At 39.1% G+C, this 23,189-nt stretch overlaps 1 protein-coding gene across 1 annotated transcript in view; it reads left to right on the forward strand.

Annotated features, from left to right (window-relative positions):
• Window positions 1-23,189, forward strand: part of CLCN2 (chloride voltage-gated channel 2) — a 2,181,634-nt gene that overhangs the window by 1,109,174 nt on the left and 1,049,271 nt on the right. The window contains 1 exon segment of the mRNA XM_044070805.1: window positions 7,030-7,099. Within this exon segment, the coding sequence (XP_043926740.1) occupies window positions 7,030-7,099 (70 nt within the window).

Consider the following 23,189-nt stretch of genomic DNA (forward strand, 5'->3'; position numbering starts at 1 on the left):
GCAGCCATGCGTGTCAGACTGTTCCACATCCACAACCCTGAGAATATGTCTGGAGCACCTATGGGAATGAGCTTGTCCCTCCATGACAGCCCTAAACATACGTTGAGTGGCATAAGAAGTGACACCTGCACAGGAGGAGGAGGGACAGCAGGTTTTCTGTGAGTACCCCTATCAATCCTCCTGTGTGGCAACTCACTCATACTTTAGCTATGGACAGACTCAACAGGTAGTGAAGCCACAGTAGCCACACTTCCCTGATCAATGTTCTCATGCTCAACCTACCTAATATCTGTGGGCTCTGTGGACTGGGTAAGTGTAGGCCTACTGGCTGTCTGATGCAAATGCAGGGGATGTATGTCAACCTTTGTGTCACATTCAATGTCTTCAAACCCTGACTGTGGCTCGGTTTGGCCACCACCATCATCAGAGTCTGCGGATACATTGACATCAGGTGGCACAGGGCCCACACTTACACTTTCATGATCCGCTGTGATAAAAAAGCAAGAAACACAGGAATACATTACTACTATAGTGCAATATATGCTAACAAACGTAACAGTGCTGCCACTATTACAGACAGTATAAACAGTCAATCAGTATCACAAACTACAATATTTCGTTAAATTGCTCAGCAGTACTGACATAAAAATATTTGGCTTACCATCTGCAGAAGACATACTGCACTGTACTCTAGACAGTCCTGAAAGAAGTTAAGCAAGAGGTAAGGGCAGCATCAACACAATTAACAGTAACGCAGGGGGTAATACATTTAACCCCTGTATATGTGCAGTAATGGTACTTTGAACAAGAATGTGGCTTATAACGCCAAACAAACATAACTGTAGCAATCTTCAATCCCCCCCCCCAAAAAAAAAGCAGTGTGATACAGAATTAACTTATGCATTTCAATTATTTTACTATACAACAGTATTCAGTTGTTGAGATATCAAAGTTTACCTGGAAGCTTCTCCTGGAATGTGCTTGCTGTCTCTGAAGGTGTTGCGCTCACATCCAGGACATGCCAAGCTGTGTGGATCTCTCAGATTGGCCAGGATCTTTTCACTGGGAGTTAGTAGTAGTTCCCTAGCAAGTCATCCCTTGGTAACCATTTTGTCACAGCCCACTGCAGCTGCTCACCCTTTTGCAGATGTTATATCAGTGGTCCTGTAGCACACCTGTTCGTATGTTCTGCTATGGCCACCCATGGCCCTGACATCATGAACAATCTGCTGGCATATTCACATCCTACATATCTCTGTGTCCCCTTTCCAGGAGAAAAGCACCATGTTGCTGAAACCCATTGACTATGACTTGGTTTTCATCATCGGTAAAGGGGGGGGGGGTCTATGTGGTTTGACACACCTGAGTGACATACTTGTAGGTTTCCTAAAAGACAACAGAAGTGTAATACACATAAGTATCACATAATTACAGAATGTTTCTAGATAAAGCAGAAAATTTAGCCAGTCAGTGTTACCCACTGGAGAAACATAAAACAGTCCAGAGATGTGAAATACTAACAACAAGTAGAATGCAAAACAAGGAGAGTAACAAGAGTAACATCCTTGTTTTTGCCATAACAGAAAGTCACCTTTGCTCCCCCTAAAGGAACAGTATGGTCTTGTTTGTGCCATAACAGTAACGGTTCCAGTGCCTAGATACATCTGGGGGAGCAGTGCAGTAGGATCCACAGACACGTACAGAAATCTTCACAGTATGTGCCATGCTACATAACAATCCTGAGGAAACAGCTGCAGCAGGATCAGCAAGGGGAAGGGGCAGACATCCCACCACCAATGCCAAGGTCACCACAGCCACAGGCAGATGTACAAACATTAACATGTGACAGAGGAGACTTATTTGAGTTATATGTGTCCATTACTAAGTAGTAGGCCTCAGGCATCAAAGATTCACACACTCATACCTCTCAAAAGTACTGATAATCACTGCATGCCCTCAGTTTAGCACCATACATTTGTACTGGAAAATCATTGACGAGAGAAGTTAGAAAGTAATGATACACATTGCAGTTTCTGACTTCACAACCGTCACAAGATCAAACAAACATGCAGGATGCAAAACAAGAAGAGTAACAAGAGCAACATATCCTTGTTTGTGTCGTAACAGTAAGTCACCTTTGCTCACAACAAAAGATTAGTCTGTGCTTGTATGTGCCATGACAATAACTCAGTTTTGTTTCCTCCCTCATCAGAACAGTTGTACCCTTGTATGTGCCATAATAGTAACTTACTTTTGCTCCCCCCCAAAAAAAAGAGCACAGTGTATGCTTGTTTGTGCCATCCAACCTGCCCTTCAATTGTTGGCAAATGCATATCATATTATAGCCAATTAATATCCTCACACATTATAAGGCCAATGATATAGCATGTCTTACAGACAACATGAGTCAGAGTACTAATCAGATAACTGATAAATGACTAGGAAACGCAGAAAGGTAAGGCAGAGCTGTATGTTTGCATGCTGTAATCGTAACGGGTTGTGTGATCACCAAGTGCACAATGTCCAAATATAACAATAAATGTGAAAATAACAGTTTATGGTTTGATATCAATGTACATTCTGTTGTAGTTGGTTGTGTGATGAATGACTTAATTTCTTTGCTGTAAAGCTGTTTGTGTAGCAAAGAGGAAGAAGATACCCATCCAGTTTTCTAAAGGTGCATTGGAGTGAGAGTTGAAATCCAGACCTGTATAGACATATATTGTGTGTACTAACATTTTCCACTGTGTATGTCATAGATTGCTTTTCCTAATTTAAACTATTACTCCCTTTTTTCTTTTCTTTTTCTTTTATACTCAATAGTTCACCATGCTGACAGCCCTGAATCTATACCTTTGGCAACCGTGTAGTTAGGGAAACTGAAGGAGAGCAGAATGTTGAACACAGAAGGGAAGGATATTACTTTGGGATATATCTGCACAGAAGAGTACTGCTTTTTACACTTACACCTTTAGCTCTCTGCTCATACCTCTCAACTGTACAGATTTTTGCAGAATATCCAGATTTTTGTTTCAGATTTTTTTGGTATATTTTTCATAAAATACAGATTTTTTTGGTAAAACATTGCCAAGTCATTAAGGATTGAAGTCAGAAAATAATGACATTCATTTGAGTTTCAGATTGTATGCCCTTCTGAAAATTCATACTGACACAAAACCTGTTATTCTAAGTTTTTAAGAGCAATATTTAAAAATGGTCCCTATTTTTGGGCCTTTCCCCCATTAGTTATGGTTTTGTCCAGATTTCTTGCAATGTGTACTGTTCATTTGGGGGCAGGGGAACATAGCTGCATTTCTGTTCTGGCACAAAGAAAAAAGATTTGTGTTGCTTTTGGTACTCTCCATTTGTTGCATCCAGCCTGCTGTCACATATAAGGGTCAGCTCTGTACAAATGTTACACATTTTACATTTTATTGCATCTGTGTAGACTTTTCCGTGGCTGGATTCCAGAGGTTTTGGAATACAGGTGGAGCACCTGAATGGAGTTTACACAGTTGCTTTCTACCCTGTTGATTTGATCCCCAGTTGCTTTCTACCTTGTTGATTTGATCCCCAGTTGTTTTCTACCTTATTGATTTGATCCACAGTTGCTTTCTACCTTGTTGATTTGATCCACAGTTGTTTTCTACCTTATTGATTTGATCCACAGTTGTTTTCTACCTTGTTGATTTGATCCACAGTTGCTTTCTACCTTGTTGATTTGATCCACAGTTTCTTTCTACCGTGTTGATTTGATCCACAGTTGCTTTCTACCTTGTTGATTTGATCCCCAGTTGTTTTCTACCTTATTGATTTGATCCACAGTTGCTTTCTACCTTGTTGATTTGATCCACAGTTGCTTTCTACCTTATTGATTTGATCCACAGTTGTTTTCTACCTTGTTGATTTGATCCACAGTTGCTTTCTACCGTGTTTGATCCACAGTTGCTTTCTACCTTGTTGATTTGCTCCACCAGTTGATTAGCATGCTGTTAGCTGTTTATGTAGCAGTTAGCATGCCACGGTGTTTAACTGTTTTCCACAGGGATGCACACATCTACACTGCACTTACTGAATTCAAATGTTTCTGCGGCCATGTGCGCATTGTGCCACGAAGCAAACACGGTGAAAAAACACCGTGTAGGTTGTATTGAATCCCCCTGCTTGTTTTATCTGAATCCACAAAAGGATTTGTTTATTTCCAAACTAAATGATTAATATTTGGAAAGCTCATAATTTGGCTGGAAAATTAAAAATGAAAATAGGGGTCAGACACATTGGTGTGTGAAAACTGAGATTGACAGCCTGAGAGCTGGAGGCACAGTGGTGGTTAGAGGACTGAAACAACTGATGATTTATCTGTTCTGTAGGAGGGCAGAAGAGGTCACCTGTTATTTATTTTCAGTTTTGTAATCTAGGAGTTGGGATGGTCTCTAGACCCGTTTCAGCCACTACCCAAATACAGGAGTACAGTAGACAATTTGTTGAATAATAGTCAAGTTTGTAACATATGAAATAATACTGACAAATTTAAAATATATACAAGTGGAAATATGAAACACATTTCGGATTAAATGTGTGTACTGTTTACAAAGAAAACATTCATTTAAATGTGCATACCTACTGTTATAAGCTGGAAAACTAATCTGAGTAGCTACAATAGGTGCACTTCATTTTATTTTCCAAGTATTGTGTAAGGTGTTTTTAATTGTTTGAAAACTACCGAGGTTTTATGTCTGTAGTTAGCTGGTTTCCATATAGATGGTTCTAATGTGGAAAGTGCTTTTTCAACTATGGCTATTATAAATCTAGGTCTGACTAAAGACAGTGCATTGATATGGGCATTCATAAGGGAGTTCCTCTGTTCTCTGATTAAAAGTAACCACTTGAAAGGTGGACAGTAGCCAACATGTAGGATTTTATAAATTAGAACATTGAGGAGAAAGGTGGTTGTTTTAGTAATAGGCAGCCAGTAGGCTTTTTCACATAAGGTGCAATGGAGGCTGTTCGAATTAGTGGTCACTTTAAATTTTTGTGTTTTTTTTCTCTGAATGAAAGTTGGCTAAGGCCATCCTTGTTTATGGGGAGAGAATGCGCAGGAGAGGATAAAGTAGTTGTAGTTGAGTCATTAGCTTGTTGGTAAGGTTTTCTGTGTGCATATTGAAGTTCAATAAGGTGTCTAATGTTAGACCAAGATATTTTGCTGCTTGACATTTGGTAAGTGATTCCCTTTTAAATGTGTTAAAATTAAAGGAAGCAGTGAAGTCATTTTTTAAGCTGTAGTGAATAATATGACGTTTGTCTGGATGCCATTAATTTGAAGCTTATTGTGGAATCATTTGCAAAAGCTGGTGAAGTGTGATTGAGTTGTTTATTGTACAGTTCCTATGTTCTTAGGTATATACTAGGCTAATGACCACTAGGGCCCTTATAAGCCCAGCCATACAAAGCAAATGTGACCCACAAATTTGAGTTATATAAGGGATGGTTTACTGACTACCTCTGTCTATTAGAGCAGGACTAGGGTGAATTTTTGATTACCCATACATTTGACCAGGTTGTGCTTAAATAGGGATACGGAGGAACTCTGCTTCACATGGATAGGGAACTTGTTCCTGAGAATGGGAATTCTCTGAGAAACACGTCCTATTTATGGGGTCTATGTTATAACCTCGAAAGCTTAAAAGAGTGAATGCTCTTTTATAGAACTGTAAACATCGAAACCACTAAATAGCGAAAAACGAAACAGCGATAAAAAAATCTAAACAAACACAAAATAAAGTGGAGGGTGGCTTTGCCCCCCCCCCCCCCCACCTACTTAAATATACCAGCTCTGAGATCGCACCACCGTGGAGGAAATGGCAAAGTCACAAAAATGGCCCAGCGATTTTTTTTTTCCCCTGGTAAAGAAATCGCTTTTCCGTGTTTTCGCTATTTAGTGGCTTTGATATTTAAAGCTCGATAAAAGAGCATTCACACTTTTAAGCTCTCAAGCTGATGATATAGACCCCCTATTATGTCAATCATAATGGGGACTGTTGAGCAGTACACACAGCCACTGGGCTGTTGTCATTATGTTGGAACCAAAAACTCCAAAAAAAAAAAAAATGAATGTGTTTCAATTTAGTTCAAATGAAGCTGCTAATTGATTTTGTCCTAGCTAGTCAGCACTAACAAGTCCATAAACTAGATAGTCCATCTGGAGTCTTGAAAAAGACCTGTTTTTACTTAATGAAGTCATTAGTTAACAGATCATGGGAAAAAAGTAAGCTTACAAAATTGTCTATATTCCATTTCATTATTTGGATGTTATTCCAGATCCTTCATGGAGTATTTTCCATCAAGGGTAAAAAGGCTCCTGTCTTTCTGATTAGGTTGTTACAGTGAAGATGAGGTATAGATCAGCCAAGTACCAGTCATTCTTTGGGCCAAATGAACAATCCTGTAGTGATGCTGTTACATTATATTACTTCGCATTCCAGCACCTGGGACCTGTACTGCCCGTTTATCCATCATTCTAGAGTGGACAATGTGGTACTTTACATCTAATCTCCTGTAAAATGCATGTACTGCAGTACCTATTCTTCATAGGAGAGCTGACTGTTAACTGCTTGATTCCCTTCCTGCTATCATTTGGGTTGTTACCTATGGCCCTTGCATCAGAGACAAGCATTCTTCCTTTCCAGTTTTGAACCAGGTGAGCATACTGGAGTATAGAAATAACTTCCTAACATAGTGATAGAAATCCAACAATGATGTGCTGTCTGTTTTCCTAAAGCGTCCTTAGGAAAGGTACTCATTTTTTCAGGATCTTAACATGTGTTCCTTTCGTTGTTAGCTGTTTCTTTTCAGCTAAATTAAGTGAGCAGGATATTCATTGATCTGATGCATATTTGTGCATGCTGCTAGACTCAGTTCTTGCATCTCATGTACAAACTTTTCTTTTTATTAGATGGTTGTCATAAGTTCAGTGTACTCAGTATCTCCCATAGAATTCGTTAATGCAAAGATTTCTTCTCTCTCTTGCAGTTTTGGATGTCTGCTTTGGCGACCACTATTCCAGTACCATGCGGTGCCTTCATGCCAGTTTTTGTCATTGGTGAGTATAGGAAAGTATGATGGAATTTCCCCTGATCTTGCACTGTCCATCTACCAACCAAAACTTTGGTTGTTATGCATTTTTCTGTTCCTACTTATTTGGGTTTCAGGTGAGTAGATGATTTAACTTTTGCTTTAGAGCTAAATAGTGCTGACCGTATTTGCAAGTCACAGTTTTTCCTTTTATAAGTTCCCTCCAGTAATAGTGTTACACATTTACAGCTGCAAGCGTTGTACTGTACTTTGCACAAAGCATTTATGCAAGTACTTTCTCAAACACCTGTCATTGAAGGCTGTGGTCGTTTCTGTTAAGAGATTAAATTTAATGGTAAATGCATAGCTCCTTGATTGAAGTCAGTGAGATTCTCATAAGAAGTGGATTTAGCTGATAGGACCATAGAGCGTTTATTAAGTATGGGGAAGCACAGCTAACCTCGAACCAATTTTAGTATTAGCTGTAGCAAAAAGAGCGAGGGAAGGTGACAAAAAACAGCAAAGACAGAAACTGAATGAAAAAATTCTCAGTTCCACTGAAGAGGGAAACAACAAACTTTTTTAGGAGAATAGCCTAGAACGGTTATTGAGGGATGGAAGGGAAGAGAGTACGTTGATACCTAATGTTGAAGTAGACAAAAAAGTGATGGTGAATGTAAGGGATAAGAACTTAGTATGTCTGCTCAGAATTTACAAAGAAAAGAATATGCTCCCAAGTACTTAAACTATAAAGAGTAGATTCTGGTTCTCCCATAGAAGAAATGCTTTAGAATCCAATGTTGGAAAAGGCAGTCAAAATGAATGATACTCACACCAGAATTCCCAGTGACCTGATTAAAGAGAACTAATAATGCGAATAACTACCACTGAGGGAATAATGCGTGGAAGGTAACATGTCTGAAAACTGGATGTGATAGGGTTTGCCTTCACAAGGGCAGAAGTTATAGAAAGCAAAAAATTAACATGTCTGTTTCACCTTCGTGGCAGAGAAAAAATCAAAAAATCAGTTCTGACAGAAATAGCTGGAGTATTTAGAGGTTAGTGAGTCACAACACCCAAGGAAGTAGCATAGCTTTACAGGGCAAAGTGATGTCAGTCATGATGTCAGGTGCAGTTTACTTCAGGTACCTTGGAAAATGAGTTCTTGGAAGTAGCGTAGAAATGATAAATCTTCATTTGTATGAAACACCTTAATGAAATTGTTATATAACAATAATGTTGTTTAGAGAAATACATAATTTACTTACAGTAAACTTAACCAAAAACACTTCTGTTTTTATTTTTATTAAGGTAGTGGAATCAATGATGTTTCATTTTAATATACTTTTCCTCTTGTTCTAATATAACTTAAATGTCCACCTGTTTCTGATATCTGGCATTGTTCTCATGTGCAGAAGTCAAAAAGGTTTAGGAGGATTTACTATTTTCACTTGATGTCTCTTAAATGCATCTGCATCTAAAATTTAACTGATCATCATATTTCACATTTATATTTTAAGAAACAGAACTGAAATATAAGTGTCATGCACTGACCTTTGAATCACAGCTTCCTGAACTCTGATTGTTGAAGCGTCGATTCTGAAAGCAGGTAGTTTCACAACTGCCCATGCAGTCAAGCAGCAGAGATATAGAGGATTAGCATTGTGCTTGTTTCACACAATTAGAAAGCCACTGACCTATTTTAAAATCCATTTCTGCAACTTCTAGCAATTAGAACTTTTATATAGGTGTTGCAGTTTCCCAGGACACTTAATAGAAAAGATGGCGGTAGTTCTCATCACCCTACTGTGTTCTTCATCCTTAATTGTTCAGGTTATATTAATTATATCGTTTTCACACACACAGAAATGTGTATGTATCCAAAAATAATTTGTACATGTCTCATCAAAATACATAGCAAACATTTTAATAGTTTAATTAGCCCTGAAGCAGAGGTAGCGCTGCTGCTGCTCCCCACTTTTGTATATTCTAATTTCAGGGTCACCCAAGATCTGAGAAGTACAGATATCCCAGCTGAGTTAGCTGTTCCAGTGAAGCATGTTGAAAACATTGGTTTAGGGAGCAGTACCTGTTACTAAACTGTTAGTGTATGCTAGCAAAGTGTGCGCACTATAAACTGTATGCAAAGTGTGCGTGCTATAAACTGTATGCTAGCAAAGTGTGCGTGCTATAAACTGTATGCTAGCAAAGTGTATGCACTATATACTGCTTGATGATGCTTGTAACGTAAGCACTGCCACTCTGAAGGATTCATCACGCAACAGCAGCAGTATAGCTGAAATACAGTGTACAGACAACTGCATTTCATCTGTGTAGGTGCACTCTGCTAATTTTATAATGATGCGGGGGGGGGGGTCAAAAATAATAACATCATGTGTCTCCGTGGTGCTCTTCATTACATTCCAGCAAGGCATTTGCTTTTGTAGTTATCATGAAATCATACAGTACATACAGATTTGAAATTTGCAACAGTCAGTGTAAATCTCAAGTTGTGTAATTTTTGGTAGCTGATCCTCATATTATATGAATCTTCTAAAGGACAACTCCATCCGTGGAAATATTCCACCCTTGGGGTTTTACATTTCAGTATAACTTTAAGCATTTTATTGTTAACACTTTTGAACTAGATAAAATATATTTAAGTGTTGCGTATTTGCTTGACAGCCAAATTTGGCATTAAACCTATCACATTCTGTTTAAATGAATTCAACATTCTACAGCCCGTCATTTATCTTCCCTCTCAACTGAACTCCATCTGCTCTGTGCGTTTGTAGATTCCCCCTTCACCATCGATTCTTATAGTACATTCTGTGGGCCTACAACACTCGTGGTAAAGATATTCTATAGCAGATCTAGAGAGTAATCAGTCCATGAACTCTGTTGCCTTTGCCCTTTCCTGCCTTTCTGCTTCCCTTTTTGGGTCAGCCTTTTCATGTCTGCCAAGTTATGCAGTCATTTCTTGTTCTGCATCTGTTCCTGTCATGATATTGGGTGAGGAGAGCTTTAGTTCCTCTAGTTTCTAGTCATATCCTTTCTCTCTCCATATGTACCCTTTTGGTGGCTTTTCCTTAGATGACTTCTAGCAGCTTGTATGGTCTCTACAATTGTACACTGTACTTAAGGTGCCTTTTTGTCCTGGAGTCTCATTCCATAAGGATAAATCCTGTATTCATTTAGTTGCTACCCCTGTCCTCTCACTGTGGCTCTTATGGTCCAGTCCAGATGTAATTGTTATTAGTTCTGTTCATCTCAGTAGATACTTCTCATCAGGGTCACCATGGCCCAATTGCAGTTCTGTAAGTAAGTGTGCACTGGGGCTCAGCTGTTGCATTTGTGCCCACTTGGTCAACCTTTCCTTATGTTTCTCTTTCTGCATCCTTCACTGCTGCCCATAACTTTGTGTTGTCACTAAAGAGGGAGAGCCTGTTCTGTATTTTCAAATATGTGTCTGAGATTAACATGCTGAGGACTGACTCATACTCTACTCCAGTGGTCACTTTCCATATTCATGATAATGTCTCTTACCACAGTCTACTAAGTTATATAATTTGTCTGTGCAGCGGTTCACTTTGTTAGTCTTGATCTTACTACCCCCCCCCACACACACACACGCACGCACACACACAGACATGCATGCACACCTTTTCTAGCAGTTTCTTGTGCTGAACTACATCCAAAGCCTTACCGAAGAAAGACTGTGCCACATCTAATGGTATTTCCTTGTTCAGTTTTCCTACAACCAAATAATAAAACAGGATCAGTCTTGCTTAGCTGCTTCTTTATGCCGGATACTTATGTTATTTATGGTCCTGAAAATCCTTGTCCGATGATTCTCTCCCAGCTTTCCCTGCCATTGCAGTTTGGCTAACAGGCTTGTAGTTCACACAAGTTTTCCTACTCCAGCACATACATACATGGATACCACAGTTGTTGCCTTCAAGTCCCCAGGCATTTCTGCAGTGACCAGTGATCTGTTTAAATGCTCTATCCAGGATATCTACTAACATAGTGACCAGATATTTGGACAACCCACTGATTTGCTGTGCTGTATTATTCCTCAGGAAGTCATTGTCGCCTCAGCCCCCCTCCCTTTTTATCCTGCTTTGGGCTCACTACTGTCTCTCCCCTCTGCTGTACCCCCCTCACAGTATGACACATCCCTTGCTTTCCTTTGTAATGACTTGAGCAAAGTATTCATTCATTGGGTGTACTTTTTTCCTCCAGTCATTTTTTGTTTTAACTCCTTCACAACTTTGCTTAGGCTGGCCAATTCTGTCCCTGGAAGCCTTTGTTCTCCCTCTTGACCCCTTCTGGTAAACCATTTTCAGCGTGTGCCTTTGTTGCCCTCATCTCATTTTATCACCTTTCTCATTGCCCCTTTTTACTTTGCCTCTTCACCCTTTCACATCTTGCTTGCACTGTGTTTTGCCATTATTGCTAGACTCGCCTTTCTTTCTCGCTACATTGGCTTTTTCTACTTTTTGCTTTTTTTTTTTTAGCAACTTCTTTAAACACTTGTCAGTAGTCGAGAGTACTGCTGCATTCAGGACCCCTTTCCATAGCTTGTTCCGATTCCCCTAACTTATCTTTGACCTTCTCTCCACCCCCATAATCCACTCCCCTGAAATCCCACATCATCATCTTTTGTATGCCCTCCCACAAGCACACTCTAAAACAGACAGTGGCATAATCACTGTTTACTAATGCTACCTTAATCCACCTTGTGTAAGACTGTTCCTTACGGTAGATTCCCACAGGAGTTGGCTGAGTCCCTCATGGTCTAAGAATTGAGTTAGCTCTCACTCTGTCATCTGGGACTTGGAATCTCTTCAGTCTGCTCCTGCAAGGTCAGATGTCTCTTAACTAAACCCCCTCTCCCCTCTCCCTCTTACTGTGCTACTCCAGTTACTCATCATTTTACCCAAGTGTGTCTGGAGGCCTAGAACTATATCAGTAGGCCGTCATTCCTTTCTTTGCTTTCCTTGAATAACTGTACAATGTGTTTGACCATTCTTTCTTTATTTATCCTCTACAAATCTCCCCCCTACTTAGAGAATTCACATTTTATCTCATTGAGCCTTACCTGGCTTCACTTTTTTGAGAAAAGCTTGTCTTTCTGCATTTCCTGTAACATTTTTTTACCCTTTTCATATCGGGTCATATTGTTACCTCTGTTCTAACTTCATCCACTATAATTTGGGCTCCAAGAACTATTTTTATCCTATCCAACCAAATTAGCTGCATGATGTGTTTGTCATTTTGATTTTCATTAAAAGTTTGAATAACCATATCTTTCAATTGGTTGCCCCTTCCATTTTTAGTATCCTCATTTCCGCGCGTCATGGTGCTTGTAATCTCTTTCAGTAAACACATCAAGATTCATTAGTGCACGGATATGGTAAACATAAACTTTCATCTGTTTCACAGGAATAAGACCAATATTTAAATCAAACAGTAGAGAATGAAAAGTTTCCCAACCACGGCTTAAAGCAACTTCACTGTTATTTGCAGCAAAAAAACAGTAAGCGCTTTCAAAGTCACAGTTCTTCTTCGGGAAGAACAAATTGTTGGATTTCTTTTTAGGGTATTGGTATATGAGATGTTTTAATACGTTTGTCGTATGTATTTAAATATGGGTGTGTTTTATTTATTTATTTATTAACCAATTTTATTAACTTTATTCATAAATTTGGTAGTATGTTTTTAAAGCGTAATTACTCAATCATGTGACATCATTAAGTAAGGGTATTTAAGGGTTGGGTTTATAGTGCAATTTGTTCTGATGAAGTCTCTTGAAGGAGAAGAAAGCGCTTAACCGTTACAATAAAGTTTGGAATTTTGCTTGCAACAATTTCCTTGTCTCACCTGATTTGGTGCTGTGAGATGTTGTGGTCTGAAGGTTCTAAAGTTTTTATTTTTGGTGGTGAGAAGTCACTTTTTACTTGCAATATTTAAATCAACTAGAATTTTCCCAAAAAAAAAAATTCAAGTCAGCAGAATCTTCTAACAGCATTGTTTACTCAGCAAGAAGTCTTGCAAGCAATTAGTAGTCTCAAAGCTGGTAAATCCTTTGGATCATATGATATCATAGCAGAATTTTATAAAACTTTTGCGGCAAAAGTATTGCACATGTTTAATTACATAAAAAGACAATGGTATTTCAGACTTGTACCTTAATAACTCTGAAACAATTTTATTCCATAAGCAAACTGTGATGCTAATAATCCATTAACTTACAGACCAGTATCTTATTAATGTAGATATCAAAATATTCACTTCATTGTTGGCTAACAGGCTGAAAACTATAGTACCAATCATAGTTTCTCCTAATCAATCGGGATTTATACAAAGTAGGCAAACTTGCGACCATACGTTAACACTAGATACCTTGATTACACTTTCTAAACAATTCAGTAATTCATTTTTCCCACTTGCACTTGACACTTTTAAAGCTTTTGATAGACTCAACCTGGATTTCATTTTTTCAGTTATGTCTCACTTTGGCCTACTGCAAATTGTTATTAATTGGATTAGAATTCTATACACTAATGCTCATGCATCCTTACATGCTAATAAGAATATTTTCCCTCCAATAAAGCTTATCAGTGGAAGAAGACAAGGATGCCAGTCTTATATTAGAGCCTGTATTCCTTCTTCTATTGCAAAAACTTTTCATTGTATACCAGAAATCCACAGTACACTGATTCCACTGATGGATTTTGCTGATGATTTAAACCTCTACTTCATCTTATCCAACACTGAGTTAACCAACAATTCTACACTTTATTAATATATTCTCAAAATTCTCTAATTACAAATTAAGTCTGACTAAATCCTCCTGTTTCCCTTAACTTTAAACTATAATTTAATGAACTATTTTCCAGAGACTAAAATTAAGATAAATAGTTCATTAAAATAACTAGGCATAACTTTCTATCCTGATCCAAACCTATCCCAACCTGTTTTACCAAGAGAATCCAATGTATTTATGGACAACTATTGAGCAAGATATTCTCAGATGGAATAAGCTTAAACCCCCATTATTATCGAAAGTTGCTGTTAATAAGATGAATATATTACCTAGATTATTATTCCAGTTTAATGCATCTAACTTTGTAATACAAAACTTTTTTTTTTCAAAAATATTAGTACAAATGTATCCAAATTTTTATGTGTTTAACAACCCTGCCACCATTGTATCTTGGGATTAGGAAATCTTCCCTTGCAGTGAACCCTTCTGAATTTGCCTAATTCAATCTCCCAAGGAAGTAGCAGTTACAAGAACTAGGTTCTTCCCTAGTAATACCACATAAGAGGCTGTAGACAGTGTGAATCTCCTGCTGCCTGTCACAGAATATTCCAATTCGAACACAGGTAGTAAAGTTTAAGTGCTCATACCACAACCTCAGAATGTTTATCTTAACCGGAAGATGCTGCAAGAAGTAGGAAACCTTTCAGTTCTCCTTACAAAAAGTCTTTTCTTTTACTGTAATGAAAGAGCAAGGAATTTTCCAGTTGTCTTAAATAAGATTTACCTTTCCATAAAAAATAGTACATTTTCATCTCAGCGTAGGTATGAGCCTGCACAATTGAGCAGCATCACACATTCACTCACTTTTTTTCCAGTGTAAAGCATTTCTGATGAGATCAAGAGTTGAACAAAGACAACATTTTCATTTTGTGAAAGGTACATACCTTACTGACATGTCCCATTTTGTAACATGTACTGTCGGTACCAAGCTTTATTTGAAAAGCAGTGTAGTTTCCTATCAGCTTTTCTTTAGTAACCATGGTGCAATTTACTTTCAAGAGCAATCTAATATTTGGCAGTACCATATAGTAAGCAAGGATAACTGCATTACAAAGCATTGTTCCTGTTGTTAGTACAGGTGTAATGAGAACTGTCCACCCAACCAGGTAGAGCACAAACTGTCAACGTGGTCCTGTTACAGTTATAGTGATAACTGGGCATACCTGGGGCAAGGAAATCCAAAGCAGAAAATCAAGTATTTCAACAAAGTTAGCCTGCTTGGGGGATTTGACTAGTGCCTTGAAATTCTCTCAGGTGGTTTTCATTGTTAGGATATCTGTGATGATTGTTAGGAGAGATTTACCATAGTACAGTAGCTTGTCATTTACATTGCTGGGACAGTTAATGGGACATTTAAAAGGATGTATTTTTGTATCACCATGATAAATGTTGTTTTTTCTGCTTTTCCCGGTTAGAGGTTGCCACAGCGGATCACCTGTCCACTCATGATTGGCAGTAGAGTTTTACGGTGTCAAGTTGCCAGCCTGGCGCCCAACCTTCCACGGAAGGCACACACATGCACACACTCACGCCTAGGGCCAATTTAGAGTGTCTAATCCACCTACAGCATGTCTTTGGGATGTGGGAGGAACCCGGAGCACCCAGAGGAAACTGACGCGACCACAGGGAGGACATGCAGACTTTGCAAAGAAGGCACCCCAGCTGAGGATCGAACCAGAGAACCTCTTACTCTGAGGCAACAACACTAACCGCTGCACCACAGTGGCTGCCCTGTATCACCATAATGAATAACATATTTAATAGACTAAATTTCTGTAGTGGCCTAATTGTGTAATAATTATCATGGCTTGTAGGATGAGTTTTGTCACTGACAGCCTGAGTCTGTCTGTGTAAAACAAAAACTAAAAAATAGTAATGTAAAGTGTCATGACTTTAATAAATAAGACTTCCTCAAATGAGAAGTTTTCTCTCTCTATCTGTGTGTGTGTGTGTGTGTGTGTGTGTGTGTACACACACACACACACACACACACACACACACACACACACACACACTCTTAATGGTTCCAGATGTGCATGCCGCAGCATGTTTAAGAACAATGAACTTTCTTAACATATGTCAGTTTAAACATAAAATACATTCAAAAATCTGTATTTTTTATAAGACTATAAAGTTAGTAAAAGTCAACACAATGATGTAAAGCAAAATGCAAACTCTTACGTGTAAAATTTAAAACTGACATATCATATCTAATTATCTATAGATCAGGTCTTCACGTTTTATGTTAAACTTCTTTAAAGGATGTTTTTGTGATTGCAGTGTGGGTGAAGATGGGGTCATTCTTTTATGGCTACAAGAGATATCAATGCCTGTGCAGGTCAACGTTTCAGTAGAGCACCTTAGAATGCTACATTCATTCATTCAAGGTTATGCTGATTCCTGTTCATTTAAGATATTTTTCTAGATCATTAATGTCCGGTACATACTTTGTTCCATTCTTTAGAATGCACTGGGTGGAAAGCTGCTACGTATTTATCCAACATGCCTGATATGGGAAAGCTGTATGTTTAGGTCACCAAGACAGAGAGGTTTTAGCTGTCCTGCAGTTGGTAGGTTTCTAAGTAAGAATAATGGCATCATATTATTCTGAACCTTTCCCTGCAACCTGACTCTCGAACACCTACTTCTAGGAAGCCAGGCCATTTCTATAGGGGTCTGGATTCTCACAGACACCTTTTTAAGAACCCAGTGGCGGACCTTGAGGTGGTGTTTACAGTTCACAAGGGAGCCAAAGGCAGAACATCTAGAAACCCCTTGCAAGTGAGAAAGAAGTTAGGGCCCTAGACAAGTTTGGCAAGAAAGTCTACACTTCTGACACTCTTACCATGAGTACTTTCACTTGCCAGTTCTTTATGATTAAATTCCAGAAGACTCTCCTGGACCAAATGAAGGACAAGCTGGCAGCAATGGATGACAGAGCTCTTGATAAAGAATTGTTAGATCTCTGCAACTGCTTTCAGTTACAAAACATTTCTTTCTTTGTGGCTTTGATGCTTTAGAAGTATCTAGCAGAGTGAATGCTTCTGGGTCAGTATTTAGGAGGCATACTTTAAGGAAACATGCCCTTCCTAAGCATGTTAAATCCAAACTTTTGGATGCTCCCTTTAACAAGGAGTTTCTGTTTGGAGCCAAGGCTCAAGCTATTTTTAAAAAACTGAAGAAAAGTTCTTAATCCCTGGAGAATGCAAAGTACTTTTTTTGCAGGTTCAGCCACTGAGGTTTTGTAGGAACTGTCCCTCCAAACCTTGGCCCTTTCCTGCCACCGGTGTAGGCAATGATGAATGAGGGTGAGGAGAGACAGGCAAGAGAGAAAAAAAGTGGCAAGCAGATCAAGGTACCAGCCCTACTGGATCCCTACCCCAGGGACCTGCCAGGAAGCAGTCATGACTCAGCCAGGTCACTCCCTGTCCCCCCTACAAGACACACCCCAACCCCATCCCTCCCTCCCTTCACCTTCAAGACTAGGAGTCAGACTTTTCCTGTTTCTGTACAGATGGCTACACATTACCCAGGACAGATACAGTTTGCCTCTCTCCCAAGACATGCAAGCATCCCCTAAGTTCAAAATGGTCACCTTAGAGAGGTTAATTTACAGGTCTGTCTCTTACTAGACCAGGGATCCACAGAACCAGTTCCCAAGCAAGGAAGAGGCATGGGGTACTTTTCAAGGCTTTTTCTGGCAGTAGCATAGCTAGATCAGGGCGCAAGGGCAACTGCCCTGGGAGCAAAGTGTTGGGGGCACAACCAGCTGATACTGTTCTTTCATTAATGGAATACTGGCTTTTGCATTGCACTCAAACCTGAATGCTGTAAAATCTGGGAAGAGACTAAACAAAAGATAATACAAAAAGTTTGAAAATGGAAGCTGTGTTATATTGTTATCAATTGTAAGATACAAGCAGTTAAAATGTTTTATTCCCTTTAGTCTTATACACAGGTCAGGCATATTTTTATCAACCAGAGGAGGAATCATGGATAGCAATTAAAAAAGAGCTATGGGATTTTATCTTGGAGGGGAAGACAGCAAGAGTCCAGTGGGATAAGCTTTTTCTTCTAGTAGAACAATGCAGATTGGGATTACCTGAGTTAACTGGGCATTTCAGAGCAACACAGTTAAGGCTCCTTATATGTAGCACAAGCAAAAACCTATAATCCAAAGTGGAAAGGAATGATGATGAAACAGGGTGGAAGGTCGAGAAACAAGGAGAGACTGGAATTTTGGATGCAGACCTTTAAGAACACCAATTACACAGAATATTATATTCATAAAGTAGCAGAAAGTATTCTAAGAGCTAAGCCGACACAGGAATAGAAAATGGAGATTCTGCCAATAGGGATGATTGCAATTAGAAATACAGGCAGTAGGCAAGAGGAGGCTGGAACATATTGGAGAAAACTGGCAAAAGAACCAAGGTATTGGGAGCAAATAACTAGAGAGGGAACGTAATAGAATGGGAAAACACCAAGAGCTTATTCAGACTGCTAGTTAGAGATTGCCTTCCCCATCAAGGATTGATGTCAGAGTATAGGCAAAGAGAAAGAAATAGGGGGTGGTCCTAAATGGAAGAGCAGCACTGGCAGAGTTTTAGTAGAATCTAGAACAAAAAGAACAGAAGCTGCCGTTAAGAAAGGAATAATTAGTAGAACATATAAAATATTGTATGATAACTATAAGACTCAATCACAGGAGGTTAGGAAGGATTGAGAACAGAGATTGGATAAGCAGCTCACAAAAAAAAAACAATGGAGATATATGTATGTCTCTGAAATATGGAACAAAATATAGATTTAGGATCTTTGCTTGGAAGTGTTTACATACCTATTTTTGTACCCCAAGTAGAGTCCCGAGAATTTTTCCTCAGGTAGACAGCAAATGTTGAAAGTGTGATGGGGAAGAAACAGGTAATTGAGAACATATTTTCAGGGAGTGTAATGAGTTGGCACAATTAAAAGATTCTTTGCAGACTGCTGTGTTGGAGATGCTGGGTAAGCAAATTCGAGTAACTAGGGAAATTATTTTTTGAGCTATGGTACAGAATCGGAATTGCCTAGGCCTTGCTGAGTCTAATTATGGTGGCTGCCAAAAATGCAATTACTAGAAAATGAAAACCAAAGTCTAAACCAACTTTACTAGAAGTAGCAAAGATAGTAACAGAGATGAAACAACTGGGACTGAGATCTTTAGAAAAGGGTAGGGGAAAATTACAGAGGAAAAAATGGGAAATGTGGGATCAATACATACAGAGGAGGAACAAAGTTTAAAAGAAGGCAAGATTTGAATGAACTATGTAATGGCTGACTGACAGTGACTGGATATATTAAAAGTGATGTGTAATGCTTACAGCTACAATTGTATCGGCAAAGTTTCTAATGTATAATGCTTGCAACTGAGATTGCATCACTATGATTTATTTTCTTTTATATAAATATGATTGATATGTCATATATGATAATTTAATAAAGATATTTCTTGTTAAAAAATTGAGCACTGGAGCACTGTACCACTTCATGTTTGATCTAAACTGTAGCACCTCCTTGCTACATTGCATCAAGCAGTTTGCTACAGTTTAAAATTAAAAAAAAAAACTCTGAGCAGACAGGGTATAAACTATGGCAACAGTTTGCTTCATTTGTATCAAGCAGTTTGTGACACTTTAAAATGCTGAAATGTTTTTAACTAAACCAGAAGCGTGAATGGCTGGAACAGGAGGAAGGGGGTGTGTCATGCATCTGGCCGGGCACCTGGTTGGTGTGACAATAGAAGGGAACGTCTATTTTTTTTTGTGTTGTTCAGTGGAAGAGCTGGGAGAGGATAATGTGCAGATTGGGTTATTACACTGAAGTGCTTTTTTTTCTTTTTGATCTTCATTTGAGCAGAGGGTGTCGGGGCACTGGTTCAACCAACTATGCTTCTGTTTCCTAGTACCAAAAACAGAAGGTACCTGGAGACCAATTCTAGACTTAGTTCTGCTAAACAGGTTCAGTAGGAGTCACCAAATTCAAAATGTTAACTTTACTAAAACTTGTATCCATGCTTTCTTCCCAGGCTTACATTGTTACCCAAAGCCTAAACAACTCTTACCTCCATATCCCCATATAAAGAACTCATAGGAGGTACCTCCAGGTCTATAATCATCGAAGACCCTCACTGACCAGTGCCATTTCATCAGAAATGCCATTCATCGAATTCCACTGTTGTGGGGAGCTTGTCCCCCACACCCCCCGCTAATTATATTTACCAACTCTGAGATCGCACTACAGTGAAGAAAGAGCAAATTGTCTGATCTTCACTGTACAGTGATCTCAGTATGAACAGTTCAACGAATGGCATGTTCGATGTAAGTGCACTGAAAATGCCATTCCCTGAACTGCATTTTCGCTGATTTGATATAGACCTGGTACCTGCACCTCAGTGCAGGTGGGAAGCATCATCAATTCTGTGCCCTGCCCTTTGGTCTGTTTACTGTTCCCAGTGTCTTTAGAAACTGTCTGTCTCCAGTAGACGAGTATTGCAGGGCAAAGGGCATCCACATTTACCCCATCTAGATGATTGTCTAAATCAGGCATAATCTTTGAAGGAACTAGAAGCATGTCTCCACATAACCAGGGACTGATTCTCAAGCCTGGGGCTCACCCTCAATTAAAGAAGTCAGATTTGGCTCCCTTCCAGAGAACAGATTTTTTAGGAGCCCTTCTAGATGCACACAAGCAGATGAACATCCTACCATAAAATAAGACACATTTCCTGACCCGATACATCCAATCTTTGCTACATCATGTGTCTGTGATGGCCAGAAAGATCCTCAGGGATCTGGGGTACATGATATCCTGCATCGTAATGAACCTCCCTTGCTAGACTTTACATGAGAAAAACCTGTGGTGCGTAAAAAAATGTACTTGTGCCTGCAACAACATCCTTTGAACCACAAGATGAAGCTTCTGCCATCCTTGAAAAAAATGTAAAGGTGAATGGAGAACTTTCTTTAAAACAGGGGGTGTTCCCTTTCAATACTCACCCGAAAATTACGTCATAACCGCAGACACCCAAGACACAGCAGTGGATGCTCACTTCAGCAGCCTTAATTTGCAGGGCTAGTGGGAGTCTACAATTCTCCAGAGCCATGTCAATCAGCAGGAAATGTTGGCAATATTCAGGGGCATGATTGCATTTAAAAATTATGTAAACAATGTACCCGTTTGATAAAAACACACAAAACTACAGTTATGTGGTACATAACCAAGGAGGTGCACACTCATATCCTGTCTTCTGCCTAGCAATGCAGCTATGGCTTACACCTCAGGGAATGGGACTACATCTTATAGCACACTATCTGCCAGGAGAGAAAAAAATTTGGGCAGAATACCTGAGCAGGTGAGTGTCGGACCCCTCATGAGTGGATGCTGAACAGGAATATTTTCACAAAGCTTACACAAAGATGTGGTGCTAGAGGTTTACAATCAAAAGGCAGAAAGTTAATTACGTGACAGGCACCTCCTTGAACATGGTAGGAGCAGCAGGAAGAATGTCAAAGGATTATGAAGCATCTACATATAAGGTAACTGTCGACTTTAATATCGAAAAATGGTGTTGATGTTATGTGTCGACGTTCCGACTTACTTAATATGCATAAGGTCGATTAAATGCATCATGGATACGATAGTTTACTATTTCAAATGTCAGGATTTTGATAGTAATCCTTTGCTAGAAATAGACCTTTCTGTCTCCAAAGTAAACAGGCAACAAAGAAGCATTGCACAGGGGTCAAAGTCAGCAAGGCCTGCAGGATGGATGCCCACTACTTCCCATGGACAGGTCTGTTTCTCTGTGCCTTCCCTCCCCGTACCTCTCATCCCAAGATTATTAATAAAAAATAGTGTGGAAGAGCTAAAGATGATCCTGTTTGCACCCTTTTCATCAATGCAGCATCATTTCCCACCACTATACACTATAAGCTGACCACAGCAATGGCTGCTTTTGCAGTAGTTGGGTCTGTTGGTATAAACAGGGGAACCACAATACACCCCAGTTTGAGCACCCTGAGGCTAACCACACAGATGATCTAATCCTTATCTCTCAGGTAATGTTTTTAGACAAGGACATCTTAGTCATTCTGAAAGAGGCTAGTAAGCCCAGACAGAGGAAATTATATCTCTCAAAATGGAAGAGATTCTGTGTATGGGCCATGCCAAGGGCCAGCCACCTTTGTCAACAAAACTACCTATGGTGCCATTTTACTTGGCTGAGCTCTATTTAAAGGACTTTCTTCTTCTATTTAAATCCATATCTCTGCAATATTTGCTTAACTACCCATGCACCCTCCTCTATTTTCTAATCCTACGTCAAAGCAGTTCCTTAAATGCATCATCCACCTTAGGCCCCAGAGAAAAGCACCTGCTCCATCCTGGGACTTTAACTTTGTTTGGAGATGCTTATTCTTCTACACTTTGAACCAGCAGTGACTGGAGATGTAAAGTTTCTAACTCGAAAACTGCATTAATTGTTTTAAACACATTTATTAAATTATCACTTAAGATACAGGCAAGCATACATTAACAGAAAGGAAAACAGGCCATATTAACATTTTCCATTTACATACATTATACATCCCATATCTTTTTTTGTAATTATAATCCGTCCAAAAGTACATCAGTTGCCGAATTTCTGCCCTCCCATAACCCTCACTACTTCTCCTCTTGAACATTATTCTGCTTGCATTGTTCCCACAATTTCTACTTACTTCTAGGTAATTTGCTCCTTTCCATTTCCAAAAATCCCCTTTCCAGTTGTTTTATCTGTTTTATATTGTTCAATATGTCAAATACAGGTGGTTTAGACTTTGATTTCCATTTTCTAGTAATTGCTTTTTTGGCCATCAACAGAATTAAACTTGATAAGTCCTTACTATGTCTAGGCAAGTCAGATCCTGTGTCACAGCTCAAAAAATCATGTCATTAAACTATTTGCTCAACCAATATTTCTGACAGAGTACTCTGTAGGGAATTTTTAAAATCTACTAACTCTTTATACGACATAAAAACCTCTCGTCAGTTATCTCTCTCTCTCTTCCATATCACACCTCCAACATTTGCTGTCTACCTGAGGAAAAAATCTTTGAAGTCTGCTTAGGGTATAAAAATACCTATGCAAACACTTCCAAGGAAAGATCCTAAAACGTTTAGAATTTGTCGCATACTTGGGAACCATACATATGTGATCCCATTGTTCTGTTGTAAATTGTTTTTCTAGTTTCACTTCCCAATCGTT

This window comes from Protopterus annectens, chromosome 4.part1 (assembly GCF_019279795.1).
Source record: "Protopterus annectens isolate FY-2018-M chromosome 4.part1, PAN1.0, whole genome shotgun sequence".
Lineage (NCBI taxonomy): Eukaryota > Metazoa > Chordata > Ceratodontiformes > Protopteridae > Protopterus > Protopterus annectens.